Here is a 13494-nt window from a genome sequence, read left to right on the forward strand (position 1 = left end):
CTATAATTCCATAATCAATATATTAATGAAATATTTCCTTGATCTTATCTTCTTCCAGTAGTATTCTCCTTTTGTCAACATTAAACAAATATAGCTCTTAATACTTTCGATACATACAAGGTTGGATATAAACATTTTTCTTGTGTTTGTACAAATAACAGTAACATCAGCATATAATATCTTTTCTGATCAGTTTATGTTTCAATTGTATTTGTAAAAGTCATCTTATTATTAACCTGATTTTCATCCAGGCCTGTTTCCCACTGAAATTTTTAAATAAGTTTGCTACAGATTTGTTACGATGGTGTAGAAACCATATTCTTATCCTTAAATGTTGCACAATGCCTCATCACTGAGAATCTTAGATAGCTGCAGCAAGAAGTGCAGCAAACTAACTAACTAAAGGCAGTGATATACTGACCTGTCCAAACCACGTATTGGGTGTGTCATTGGTGTTGATATTCCCGTCTCCTGCCATTTCTACCCTGGACATCCCTCCAAAAGAAAGAAAGAAAGAAAGAAAGAAAGAAAGAAAGAAATATATTAGAATTGGAATATTCTTTATTGGCCAAGTGTGACTGGACACACAAGGAATTTGTCTCTGGTGCATAAGCTCTCACTGTACATACAAACAGCAAAGTGATATGTCATAGGTTATAAATCATAAGATACAATCATAAATGGCAAGATACAAAGAAGTGATAAATCATAAGATACCAATAGGAGAAGGTAAGTTCCATTATTACACTTTGAAGTAATCCCAAATATTGCAAAGAATTAGCGTGAAGATATTTCCTCAGAATTAGCAGAGCAGGATATCCCACACAGAAGCTCTGCACAGATGTTGTTCTTTTTCCAGAATTTGACTTTAGCTTTCCCCTTATATTGATATGACTCCTTGATCATTGTAATGGCTGAGATGAAAGGCAGGGTGTTTTCCTGATTATAAAAATTTGATGCATATATATATATATATGCATCAATTTCCATAAAACAAAGCAACACTTATTTCAGAAAGGAGCAGGCGTGTCTCTTTCAACCTAAATCTGAACAGAATTACTCTGCACAAATGCTGACAGGAAGGCTGCCTAAGCATAACAATTTGATATTATTAAGTATTTGCACTACACCTGCCATAAATCCTGAGAGGCACAGCCTGTCAGAAATGAAATTCAAAACCTTTGAAAGGCATCAAGTTGCTTACTCTCAAATGGATGAAAATGCCTTTTTGGTTCTACATGCATACATACATACATACATACATCATGGCGTTCCCCTTCAGATTAGACAGCATTATGCAAAATGTAAAAAAGCAATAAGAAACAGTCAATGAAAGTCATGAGATAAGGAAAAGGAAAGGAACACAGCTAAAAGTAGTTTATACCAATCGTATCCACTGTAACGCTCCATTCCTTTTTAACTTTGCAGACCACTTTTGCTTCCGCCACACAGTATCTGGTGTTCTGTATGCACCTATCCAGCATCGGGATTGGCTAATCCGGCCGGCGGGAATTCCTGGACACCGGGTTGGGTGTCTGAGGCAAGGCGGGAGATTGCAGCCAGGGGGTTGGCTAGCACCCGGCACTTGCCGGACATATAAGGGATACCGGGGCCATGCGAGGGCAGTTCAACCACGTGTATTAGAATAAACAGTATAACCCAACACTTTTCTCCGAGTCATCTGTCGCCGAACCGTACACAACATCTATATACTGTTTTATATACTGCTTTGGTCCTTTAAGAAGGAGAGTATTATCTCCTCTTTATCTTTTCACCCTTCATATATTTCTTTTACAATACAATCCTCACTCAAACCCAAATCTCCTCGACCTGTTTCTTTCATACTGGTCACTCACATTTGTATTCAGTCCATGTTTACTTAACACCCATTCATTCTTGACCTATGTCTTGTTTTACAAGTCATGCTTTTTAATCATTCCTCTCTCATCGGCATTAAATTTAGATTTATGTTTTTCCAGGCATATCCAAGTCTCACTTCCAAATAATAAAACTGGCAGAAGCATGCCCCTATGCATAGTTACTTTAGCTACTTTTAGCTACTTCATTTTTTTCACAATAGAGCTCATACTCTCCAGTATTTACACAGCTTGAAATACCAGAATCATTTCCCTATCTTTAGTAAATAATCTATCAAGGTATTCAAACTACCAGATCTGGTTTATTCGCCATGAGTATTATTTACAATTGGTCACCCCATTTTCTCAGTCAAACATAACTACAAGTTTAAATTCCATATTTCTTGTTGCATCATAAAATAAGCATTTGTTGCAAATCCTTCAGATTTTTAACCATCAGCACAATACTCCATACAAGAACAAATGCACATTGTTGTCCCTAATCAACATATTTTCATTCTCACCACAAGCACCCCTTGTATAATTATACAGTACATTTTAACCTTTTTGTTCATAATAAAACTACATTATCTCTTTTCTGCATGAATCCATGAAGTCCACTAACAAGACCAGGCTACCTTAAGTCAAATCTATTACACGCTTTCCCTTTCTCTTAGTTTCAAAGAGATACAATGATGTGCTTTTATTTGTTAATTCACACTCTTTGCCATTTAGGCAGCCTATATTTCAAATCCCAACGTTCCAAATGCTATTTTCATCAAATAGGCCCACAAATGGATCTCCAATGTCAATAATGATCTCTATCAATCAAATCTTTCGATATTTTTTGGTCAGGTAGAGAAGATTTTTTTTTATTTTTTATTTTAATCCCATTTATATTCCGCCCTTCTCCGAAGACTCAGGGCGGCTTACAATCTAAGAAGCACAAATCAATGTGCTTAGCAATAGCCTTCATCCTATGTATATGCCTGCTTATTAGGGCTTTCGCCCCCCCCCCCCCCCGCGGCATTATTACAAAGTCAGCTTATTGCCCCCAACAATCTGGGTTATATCAATGCACTGTGTATATCCTGCTAATAGTAACGATGGTAGTCTAGCTGGACCCATTTTGTCCAACATGGCACAGTACAGCTAAAGCTCAGTATTATAGACACATACTTTGTTACACAGAGAAAATATTATACCACACAGCAATATCCAATCCTTATTTTAAAATTCCCCAAAGTATCCAGATTCTTATACCAGTAGCATCTGAGAAAAAATAAAGAAACTTTTAAAATGTATTTTTAGAACATTGTTTTGAAACAGCTACCAATTTTCTTGTAGCTGATCAAAGCTTCTGTTTCTTTCCACAAAAGAAAAAGCAAATGATTAAGAGTTTCTTACAGTGTTCACTGACAGTGTATCCTTACAGTCGTCTTGAAAGAACTGAGCAAACTCCCTCGCCCTATAAATTAAAATTTTCTTCAGCCAGTGTGATATACTTGTATCTTTTTATAGTAAGCATTTTAAAAATTTGAAAATTACAAACACATAAATCAGAAAGCGGACTTCTTACTTGGGACAAAAGACACAAGTGTATATTTAAAACATTAGTATTAACAATTTTTGCCTGTGGAAGTTCTAAAAGATCGTGTTTTTCAGTTACTCATAAAATTAATCAAAGTATTTACCATTATATATTTTTTTCTCTATCTTCCTATAGAAAATATACAAGGATTGGTATGTAGATTGGTGGAGCAGTGGGCTAATGCCTCCTTAAGTAACACCAGCTGCCTGCAATTAGTGCAGGTTCGAGTCCCACCAGTCTCAAGGTTGACTCAGCCTTCCATCCTTCCGAGGTAGGTAAAATGAGGACCCAGATTGTTGGGCGCAATTAAGCTGACTTTGTAATAATGCCGCTTGGGGGGGGTGTGAAAACCCTAATAAGCAGGCATATACATAGAATGAAGGCTACTGCTAAGCTTGTAAGCCGCCCTGAGTCTTCGGAGAAGGGCGGGATATAAATGGAATTAAAATAAAAATAAAAAAATAAAAATGTACATGTTGCAGACTCAGTTACAACGATGTGAAGAAAACCCATATATTCCATCACTAAAGAACAGCAAGATGTAACTCTAGTAGCTAATTTATTTTCACTATTTATTATCTGCTTCTTGCATCTATATTGTTAATGTTTATTTTGTTACTTTAAATAGAACTTTGAGCATAAAATAAGAACTTTGTATAATTTTATAGCAATATCAATTTTTGCCACGGTCTAGAACAGACATGTCAAACACAAGGCCCGGGGGCCGGATCCGGCCCGTGAAGTGGTTTCATGCGGCCCGCGAAGCCATCCTGGAAACAGTGAGGGAACGGCCCCCATTGCCTTGGCCCTGGCCGAGAGACCCTCCTCCTGCCAGAGACCCCCAGATCTGTCCCACTCCTGCCCAGGCCCCCATAGGCACCCTTCATGCGAACGATGTAGAGCTGGGCACGCCCACCCAGTAGGCCATACGGACTCTAGCCATGCCCACCCAGTGGGCCACGCCCACCCTGGTCATACCCACCCAGCCTCCTGTGGGCAACCGCAATGCTGATGCGGCCCTCAATGAAATTGAGTTTGACACCCCTGGTCTAGAACTTTTCTAATTTTTCAAAATATATAATTGAACAATATTCCAATGTGGATTACACAATACATATATAGAAATTATAGTGTAGATAATCATTGATTTTTTTATTTTTTATTTATTTTTTATTTTAATCCCATTTATATCCCGCCCTTCTCCGAAGACTCAGGGCGGCTTACAATCTAAGCACAAATCAATGTGCTTAGCAATAGCCTTCATTCTATGTATATGCCTGCTTATTAGGGCTTTAGCCCCCCCCCCAGCGGCATTATTACAAAGTCAGCTTAATTGCCCCCAACAATCTGGGTCCTCATTTTACCTACCTCGGAAGGATGGAAGGCTGAGTCAACCTTGAGCCTGGTGGGACTCGAACCTGCACTAATTGCAGGCAGCTGGTGTTACTTAAGGAGGCATTAGCCCACTGCTCCACCAACTGCCAACGTAGCAGTTCGAAAGCACATAAAAATGCAAGTAGAAAAATAGGGATCACTATGGTGGGAAGGTAACAGCGTTCCGTGCACCTTTGGCGTCCAGTCATGCCGGCCACATGACCACAGAGACGTCCTGGGACAAGCGCTGGCTCTTCGGCTTTGAAACGGAGATGAGCACCTAGAGCCCCTAGAGTTGGAAACGACTAGCACGCATGTGCGGGAGAACCTTTACCTTTACCTAAGAACTTTAACTGATATATTTAAATAAAAGTAGAACTTTCAATTCTATTAGTATTAGAATTAGAATACAATTCTATTCACTTCCTGGTATTCAGGATGCTGCTTATAAGGGGTATGTGCTTAGAGCTCAAAGCATTGTTAGAGACCCCACACACCCACTTTACGGTCTGTTTCTGTTGCCCCACTCTGGGAGGAGGTTTCAAAGTATTTCTAGCAGGACTACCCAATTCCGTAATAGCTTTGTTCCCTGTGCCACCCGTCTGGTAAACTCGCAAGATTCATTTTTTCCGCCATGTACTTGTATACATAATCCGAATTAGACTGTGTTGTTTCTCTGTGTCATATAATATATGTGGGTATATGCATAATTCTGTATTTATTTTTGTCATATTTATGTAGTGTATATTGGAAGTGGTGACCCTTTGGGAGCTGTATGCAACAAAATTTCATGTTAATGTATGCCGATTAGTGTACATTCAAAGTGACAACGAAGTTATTATCCTATTCCATGCCATTCCATAGATTCCTGAGTTAATTGCTTGGGTCATTTACCAGAAATACAAGACTGTTGTAAAAACGTCTATAAAAGCAGGAGGGATATTCTTACTTGCCCTTTCTTTAACTTAAAATTTCAGAAATCATCACTCTAACATACTTATGACCGTTGCTGTTTCCCAAGATCATCTGATCACCCATTGCAAACTTCTGTCAAGCAAAGGCTAGATTCGCTTAACAAACAGGTTACTAACTTATCAACTGCAGTAATTCACTTAACAAATGTGGCAAGAAAGGTCGTGAAACGGGGTAAAATTCACTTTACAAATGTCTCACTTAACCACAGTAATTTTGGGCTCAACTGCGGTCGTGGGTCAAGGGACTGCCTATAGTTGTCTTTTTCCATAATTATTTTTGATTTTCCAATCTACGTTAATCCCTCCACCCCCCCCCCACGGGGATTTCCTAGTGGTCTCCCATTCTAACCAGCTCTAGATCTAAAGCTCCCAGTTCTAGCCAGATCTGATCCTGATTAGCAGTTCATGATCAGCCTAAGCTTGCTATCTAGCGGAGGAAATTGAATAAAATATTTTATCGACTTACTTGAAAGTAGGACTCCTTGACCGCAAAGGGACTGAATAGGGACTGAAAAGGGCAGCTCTGAAGGTGGGGGTGGCGATCGCTGAGCCCCTTTTAGCCCTCCGTACAAAGCAGCTGTAGCGGCACCTCCTTCCCGGACAAAAGAGAAATAAGCCCGAAGCCACCAAGAGCCGCTCCTGACTCCCTACTACGCTAAAAGCTTCAAGCAACCAAGAGAAGGCAAACTTCCCGCTCGGTCGGACTGCGCTTGCGCCGGACCGCCTCTCGACTTCGGTGGGAGGAGCACTGAGGACTGGCATAGGAAGCGGGCATCCGGGACGTGACTGGGAGCCGCCCAGGCTTTCTCGGAGAAGGCGGGAGAAGGTTTCGGCAGCAAGCTTCTATTGGTCTAACAGGGAGAGGGAGGAGGGGGGAAAGGAAAAGGATCGCCACGCGCCTCTCATGATTGGCAGGCGTAGGTGGGTGGGGCGTAAAGCGCCACGGTGAGTGGCGGGCCGAGGTGAATCGACATTCGGGAAAGGAAGAGGGAGGGAGGGAAGGAAGGGGAGGACAGGGAGTGGGCCGAGCTGGTCGCGCGTGCCGGGGAGCTGACCGACCGGCCGATCGATTCCCTCGGCGGGCGGGCGAGACTGGCCGGCCCGTCACACGCCAGCGGGCAGGGGGGGCGGAGCCTGATCCTCGCCTTGCGCCGCGTCTGGAGGCGCGGGCGGGAGCCGCTGGCCGAGGCGGAGAGGCGCTGCCCAGGCAAGGCAAGGCAAGGCGCGGCGGGCGAGGAAGCGGGCTCGCCCCGGGACACCGGCTGGCTGGCTGCCTATCCGGCTGACAGGTATCGGCGGCCATTTGGAAGCAGCCGGGGACCCGGCCTGGCATCTTAGCGGGCTACGGCCGAGCGGGATGGAGCTGGGCGGCGGGGCGAGGGTTCCTGGCGATGGGTTGGGGAGGGGAGCCCTTTGGGCGGGGCCCGCCCGCCTTGCTCGTCAGGCTACCGCCCGGCCGCCCCCCTGGCTTAAGACCCGTCAGCTGCCCTACGGAAGAGGAAGGTGGCGCCCTCGAGGCCTGCCCGGGCATCCGGGGTCTTCCCTCGACCGGGAAAAATCTTCCATCGAGCAGCGCTTCGGCTAGCTCGGAGGAGGCTCTCTACGTCCTAACCTCCGTGCCTTGGAATCGAGGGGCCGAGCCCACCGGTCCTCCCCGCGCGGGAAGGAGCTTTTGCATGAGCCTCCCACCCCACCCCGGGTCCCGCTAAGCCAGGGGTCTTCAAACTTGGCCCTTTTAGGACTTGTGGACTTCAACTCCCAGAATTCCTCAGCCAGCAAAGCTGGCTGAGGAATTCTGGGAGTTGAAGTCCACAAGTCCTAAAAGGGCCAAGTTTGAAGACCCCTGCGCTAAGCCTTCTTTCACAATCCGTGGAATTACTCTTTTAAAGAGGTTCCGCCTCTTTAAAAAATAAAATAAAAGGACTGGGATTCTTAGGACCAAGCTGTGAGCCACAGCCCATTCTCACATCCTGGCGGTGATTGACATAGGTCAGGGGTCGGCAACCTCGGCTCTTTTATGACTCGTGGACTTCAACTCCCAGAATTCCTGAGCCAGCATAGCTGGCTCAGGAATTCTGGGAGTTGAAGTCCACAAGTCATAAAAGAGCCGAGGTTGCCGACCCCTGACATAGGTGGTGCAGCCTTGAGAGGAAAAAAAACAAAACCTTGACACGTTTGACACGTCTTAATGTCAAGCCAGTCCTTCTGTTTCTTCTCTCTCTCTTTTTTTTTTTTTACTTAATGTTGCCCACGGTGATCTCCGAGGGAGATGCGAGGGAGATGCGATGGTCTTGTTGGATCAATTGAGGTGACAAGTCGTTTGCTGTGCATCGCTTGCGCAGTTGGATCGTTTGGACCTTTGCAGGGATCCTAAGCAGTTAAAGCTGTTTGATAGTGAGACTTTAGCAGAAGCGCAAAGAAGAGCAGCTGAGATGATTTAAGGCCAGGAGACTAAAACATACAAAGAACGGGAACTGGGCACGGCTAGTCTAAAGAAAAGAAGTTGTGGGTGCTCCATCACTGGGGCGAGAGGGTTAAGAAGAGATTGGACAGTCATCTGAAATGGTATAGGGCAGGGGTAGGCAACCTTGGCTCTTTTATGACTCGTGGACTTCAACTCCCAGAATTCCTGAGCCAGCCATGCTGGCTCAGGAATTCTGGGAGTTGAAGTCCATGAGTCATAAAAGAGCCAAGGTTGCCTACCCCTGGTATAGGGTCTCCTGCTTGAACAGGGGTCTGGAGTAGATGACCTCCAAGGTCCCTTCCAGCTGTATTCTCATTGACTGATGGATTTATAGATTCATTCTCATTTACAGTACTTGACTTATTCTTTCCTCCACTAATAGGCTCTTTGAAAATATGTGGTCAATAGTAGATAAGACATTAAAGTGGTGATTTTTTTTAAAGTACAGACAAAGGGTACTGAAAGAGATAGGATTACTTGGTAGGGCAGCCTGACAACTCTAGTCATTTCCTATTTTAAAAAAATTCTATGAAAATATGCTTTGATGCCTTTGTCAGTTTAAATAGATAGCCCCCTTATAGATACAGAGAATTATTCTTATATATCCTACTGCATAATATAATATAAACTTTGACATATGTAGACATCATTTTAAAACTCATTTGAAATCACTTCAAATATAGAACAATTGAGGTTGAATTAAATAATTCAAAATAATGAATTTGTTTTGACTTGATTGGTTCAGAAGAGATGTTAGAAGCACTTTGTATATGTCTGTTGCTTCACATGTTTGGCTTGGTTTGTAATAACTTACATATTGTAGACCTTTGTCTCTGTTCAAATAAGATTTTGCTATTTTTGGTTAGCCAGAAAGCAGAGCAAACAGTTTTCTTATTTAAAAAAACACATGACTAAATGAAATTGGTCCTCTAATGAAAGGGAGAGGTCCGTTTTTACTTTACCTTCTAGAAAACAGTAGGAGTGGTTTGCTACATTTAACATTGATTTAGATACTATTCATTATATTTCAGGCCAGAGAGAAAATATGATGAGGGCCACCTTAAATTTAATATCTTTTGTTCCTACTCTAGCAGCAGACTTTAATATGTGATATATCCTGCTTAACCCACTGTTTAGAACAAGGGGTGGCTGCTTTCTATTAAATGACTCTCTGCACTTTATGAAATCCAATGTACTTTAGCTACACAAGCAACAGTAAATGGTATTGCGTACATTATGAAATCGGCAGCTTTCTGCTCTTTGTTCTGTTCATGAGGAATTGTAGTTCTATTCAGAGTTCCACTGTTGTCTAGGGCTCCGAGGATAGCAAACAGCCATCATTAAAATGTTTCTTTGCATCTGATCAGTTGTGGCTTGAAAAAGGAGAACAACATATGATACATGTTCCAATAATCTCAGAAGGCTCATCCTTTTATCTGTTTTTATTTCAAGCAGCAAAGTGATCTGTTAAAAGTCAAGTCCTGTGGCCAAGACTCCAGGCCTTCCACTTTGCAAATTTAGATCATCTTTTTTGGGAGTTAACCATTTTTTTGTTTGGTCTGCTCCTTGCTGACCAGGAAAATATTTGACAATAGGCTGCATTTTCCATTCCATTCCAACTTACGTTATGTCAATGGGAAAAATGAGTCTCTACACCCTACTGACATTCATTTAAAATATGTTGTTGAGCCTTGGTCTTATCTAGTACCTGTGATGCTTCTGTTATTTTGTAGGCTTATGCTTTAAATGAGGACCCAGATTGTTGGGGGCAATTAAGCTGACTTTGTAATAATGCCGCTTGGGGGAGGTGTGAAAGCCCTAATAAGCAGGCATATACATAGAATGAAGGCTACTGCTAAGCTTGTAAGCCACCCTGAGTCTTCGGAGAAGGGCGGGATATAAATGGAATAAAAATAAAAATAAATAAAATTAATAAAAAATGCTTAATTGAAGGAAATTTTGTTATTTTAACCACTTCTTTTAAAATGAAATTTTAATTGGTACAAAATAAAAACATGTTCTGCTAGGGTATTTTTGTCAGAAGTAGCTTAAAAGTTATTTTTTGTAAGTATAAAGAAAATATGAAATAATGGTACAGTATTTCAAAATTAACATTAAAAGTGGGGGGAAGGAGCAGCTTGAAATTTTAACCAAGCTCTGAGTCTGTATAACAGAAATAGTAGGATTAAATCAAATTAAGGGAACCATTTAGAATTCTGTTAAGCATCAGAAAGCGAATATTCAATAATTTACTAGGATGGATAGTTCTATCATATTTTTTTTTTATTGAAAAGTTTTAAAATACAGTTTTCCTTTAAAAAACCCCCCTTCCCCTGCCCTCCTCCCCCCCTACCTCCCCCCTCCCCCTCCCCCCCTAACTCCCCCCTTTCCCACCCTCCTTCCCCCCTACTTCCCCCCCTCCCCCCTACCCCCCCCTGACTTCCCAGAGCTAAATACAAGGTATATATCTAAAAAAAACAATCATAAACAATCATATACTAACAACTATAAACTCTAAAATCCATCACTCTCTAGCTTATATAAAATAAACCAATCCTTAATAATATTAAATATATATAGAAAACTAAGATAAAAAAAACTAGCGTCATTCATGTTAAAAAAGAAAAAAAAACAGAAAACCTTCCTCCACTGTCTACATTCTTCCACAATTGTCTATTTACTAAACAAATTCTCATTTACACACCACAAACACCTATCCCTATTATCCTAATCACTCTCTAACCAAAATAGTCTATAATAGATAATTCTTACACAAATTAACCCACATTAGCCCATAAAGCTTTCTTCCATTTCCTCTGTAGTAAATTTAATCCATTAGTTCCACTGCTTAACTGTAAGTATTTAGTAAATTTAGTCCATTGTCCACTGCTTAGCTGTAAGTACATTATAGAAGTTCCATAGATTTCTGCAAGTCTTATTTTTTAATCTTCTTTGAACGTTTTAAAGCAGCACGCGTCACTCTCTGTTCTCTAGGGTCATCCAAAAGATTTATGGCTTGATCTCCTCCTACACCCTTCTCATCTGTTTGTCCATCTTCATCCTCTTGATATTCTCCTTCTCCAGATCCCTCTGCATCTTCCGAAAGTATTGATGGGATTACTTTTAAAACATTGTTGTAAAAATCACGCGCTTGCTTCACAGTAACCAAACAATACCTTTTGCCTTCATACGTCAAGCTCAAGCCAAGTGGAATCTCCCATCTGAACCTTATATCTCGTTGCTTAAGCTCTTGCACAAGAAATATAAAGTCCTTCCTTCTCTTTAAAATCTTTGGAGGAATTTCTTTTAAAACCAGAACTTCTTGATCAGCAATCACAACTTTAGTATCATAGGCAGCTTGTATAACTTCATCTCTAATTTCCCTTTTTAAAAAATAAACCACCACATCTCTAGGCAGCTTTCTCTGTTTAGCAATCCACGAGTTCACACGAAACACTTTGTCCATGCCTTGTTTTATTTCAGATGCTGGCTGGTTCAATACCACCTCAAAAGCCTCTGAGACCAGCTGCTTTAGGTCTTCCTTAATATTCTCTTTTAAACCTCTAATTCTAACAGCAAACTGCATCTGGTAAAATTGAGCCAGACTCAGTTCGTTATCCATTTTGTCTTTTAACTCTTCAATTTCCAATACTTTTGCTTCTAATATAGCATTCTTTTGAGTCAAATCTTCCACTTTTTCCTCCAGATCTTCCACACATACAGCTACTTTATGCACTGAAGTCAAAATGTCTACCTTCATCTCTCTAAATTTCTGTTCCATCCTCTCTTCCATTCTCTCCTCCAATTTCTGCAATTTCTCCTCCATCTGTAGAAATTTAACACCCATTGATTCCAAAATTAACTGGGTATGCTTTTCAAGATCCTTCAATGTCAATACATCAGAAGAATGCAGCGCCTGCAATAATGAATGTTGTTGCACCGGAGAATTTCCTGCACTCCGGAAAGTTTTAGGAGGAGGTTTAGCCGCCATCTTTTACTTACAGTTGTGACGCACTTTCACTTTAAGTTTTAGAAAAAGTCCATCAAGCTCGAGAGTAGAATAAAATAATCCTCTTCATCTTTCCCTCTTGTACCGCTCTGCCTGCTCTTTTCCTTTCATAGTCTTTCCTTCAGGCAGGGATGGTCACAGACGCCTGGCTCTGCTCCATAAAATCCAGAGCAGAGACGCTGGCCAGCTGGGAGCAACCCAGGCTACGGGGGAGTTCAATCCTTCAGCCGCCCAAGCTCAAAGCTCAGGCAGCCCTGGAGAACTCTACCCCTACCTGGGAGCTCACCCCCTCCTCTTCTCCCGAGGAGGGGGCTTCAAATTCGCCCGAACAGCTGATCGGCGCTGTTTCGGGCGAAAATCACACAGCTGAGCCGCGGGCAGCCCGGGAAGGCTGTCTCCAGCGCCGGCGGAGCCACCGGAAGTCCCGATAGTTCTATCATATTTTGTTTGTAGTGTTAGCATGTGTGTGTTTTGAAATACGCTAAAGTGATAATCGCTTCTTTCCCTAAATCATTCATTGATTTTCATACACAACCAAGGACTTTAAATCAAGTGTTCTGAGTTCAAATCTAATACAGGTAGTCTCCAACTTGCAACTATTCGTTTACTGAGCATTTGAAGGTTACAATGGCACTGAAAAAAGTGACTTATGGCCGTTTTCCACACTTACGACTGTTGCAGCATCTCCATGGTCATATGATCAAAATTCAGATGTTTGGCAACTGGCTCATATTTATGATGGTTGCAGTGTCCTGGGGTCATGTGATCACCTTTTGTGACCTTTTGACAAGCAAAATCAGTGAGGAAGCCAGATTCATTTAACAACTGCATCAAGAAAGTTGTAAAATGGGGCAAAACTCACTCAACATCTCAGTAATGGAAATTTTAGACACAGTTGTGGCCATAGGTCAAGGACTATCTGTAAGTGTGCTTGTGGTGAAAGACTTTATCTGAAATTATTTAATGGGATGTGGATGGGTTTTGGTTCTCATTATACCACATTACTGATAGAATCAGTGGCTCTGTCAGGAGTATATCTTTTGCTGCGTGATCAGAATTTTACACCAGTTGAATATTCTGTAATCATAATGGTTCTTTTTAAAAATCTGCTTCTGGTAACAGCTTAGTTTTCTTTCAAAGGCAGATTCAGAGAAAAATTTTCATGCAGATTTGTTTTTTTTAATATAGTAGCAACTGGTATGTTTGTATAACATTATGAGCAACTT

The 13494-nt window shown here is 41.6% G+C and overlaps 1 protein-coding gene across 1 annotated transcript in view; it reads right to left on the minus strand.

The window, feature by feature from the left end:
• The window catches only part of RAD52 (RAD52 homolog, DNA repair protein), a 13911-nt gene extending 12989 nt beyond the window's left edge, over window positions 1-922 (minus strand). Inside the window, exon 1 of the mRNA XM_083366821.1 lies at window positions 422-922. Within this exon, the coding sequence (XP_083222947.1) occupies window positions 422-610 (189 nt within the window). The 5' untranslated portion in view covers window positions 611-922. The remainder of the gene's footprint in view (window positions 1-421) is intronic.
• Between the last annotated feature and the right edge of the window lie 12572 nt (window positions 923-13494).

The sequence above is a fragment of the Vipera ursinii genome, assembly GCF_947247035.1.
Source record: "Vipera ursinii genome assembly, chromosome: 6".
Classification (NCBI taxonomy): Eukaryota; Metazoa; Chordata; class Lepidosauria; order Squamata; family Viperidae; genus Vipera; species Vipera ursinii.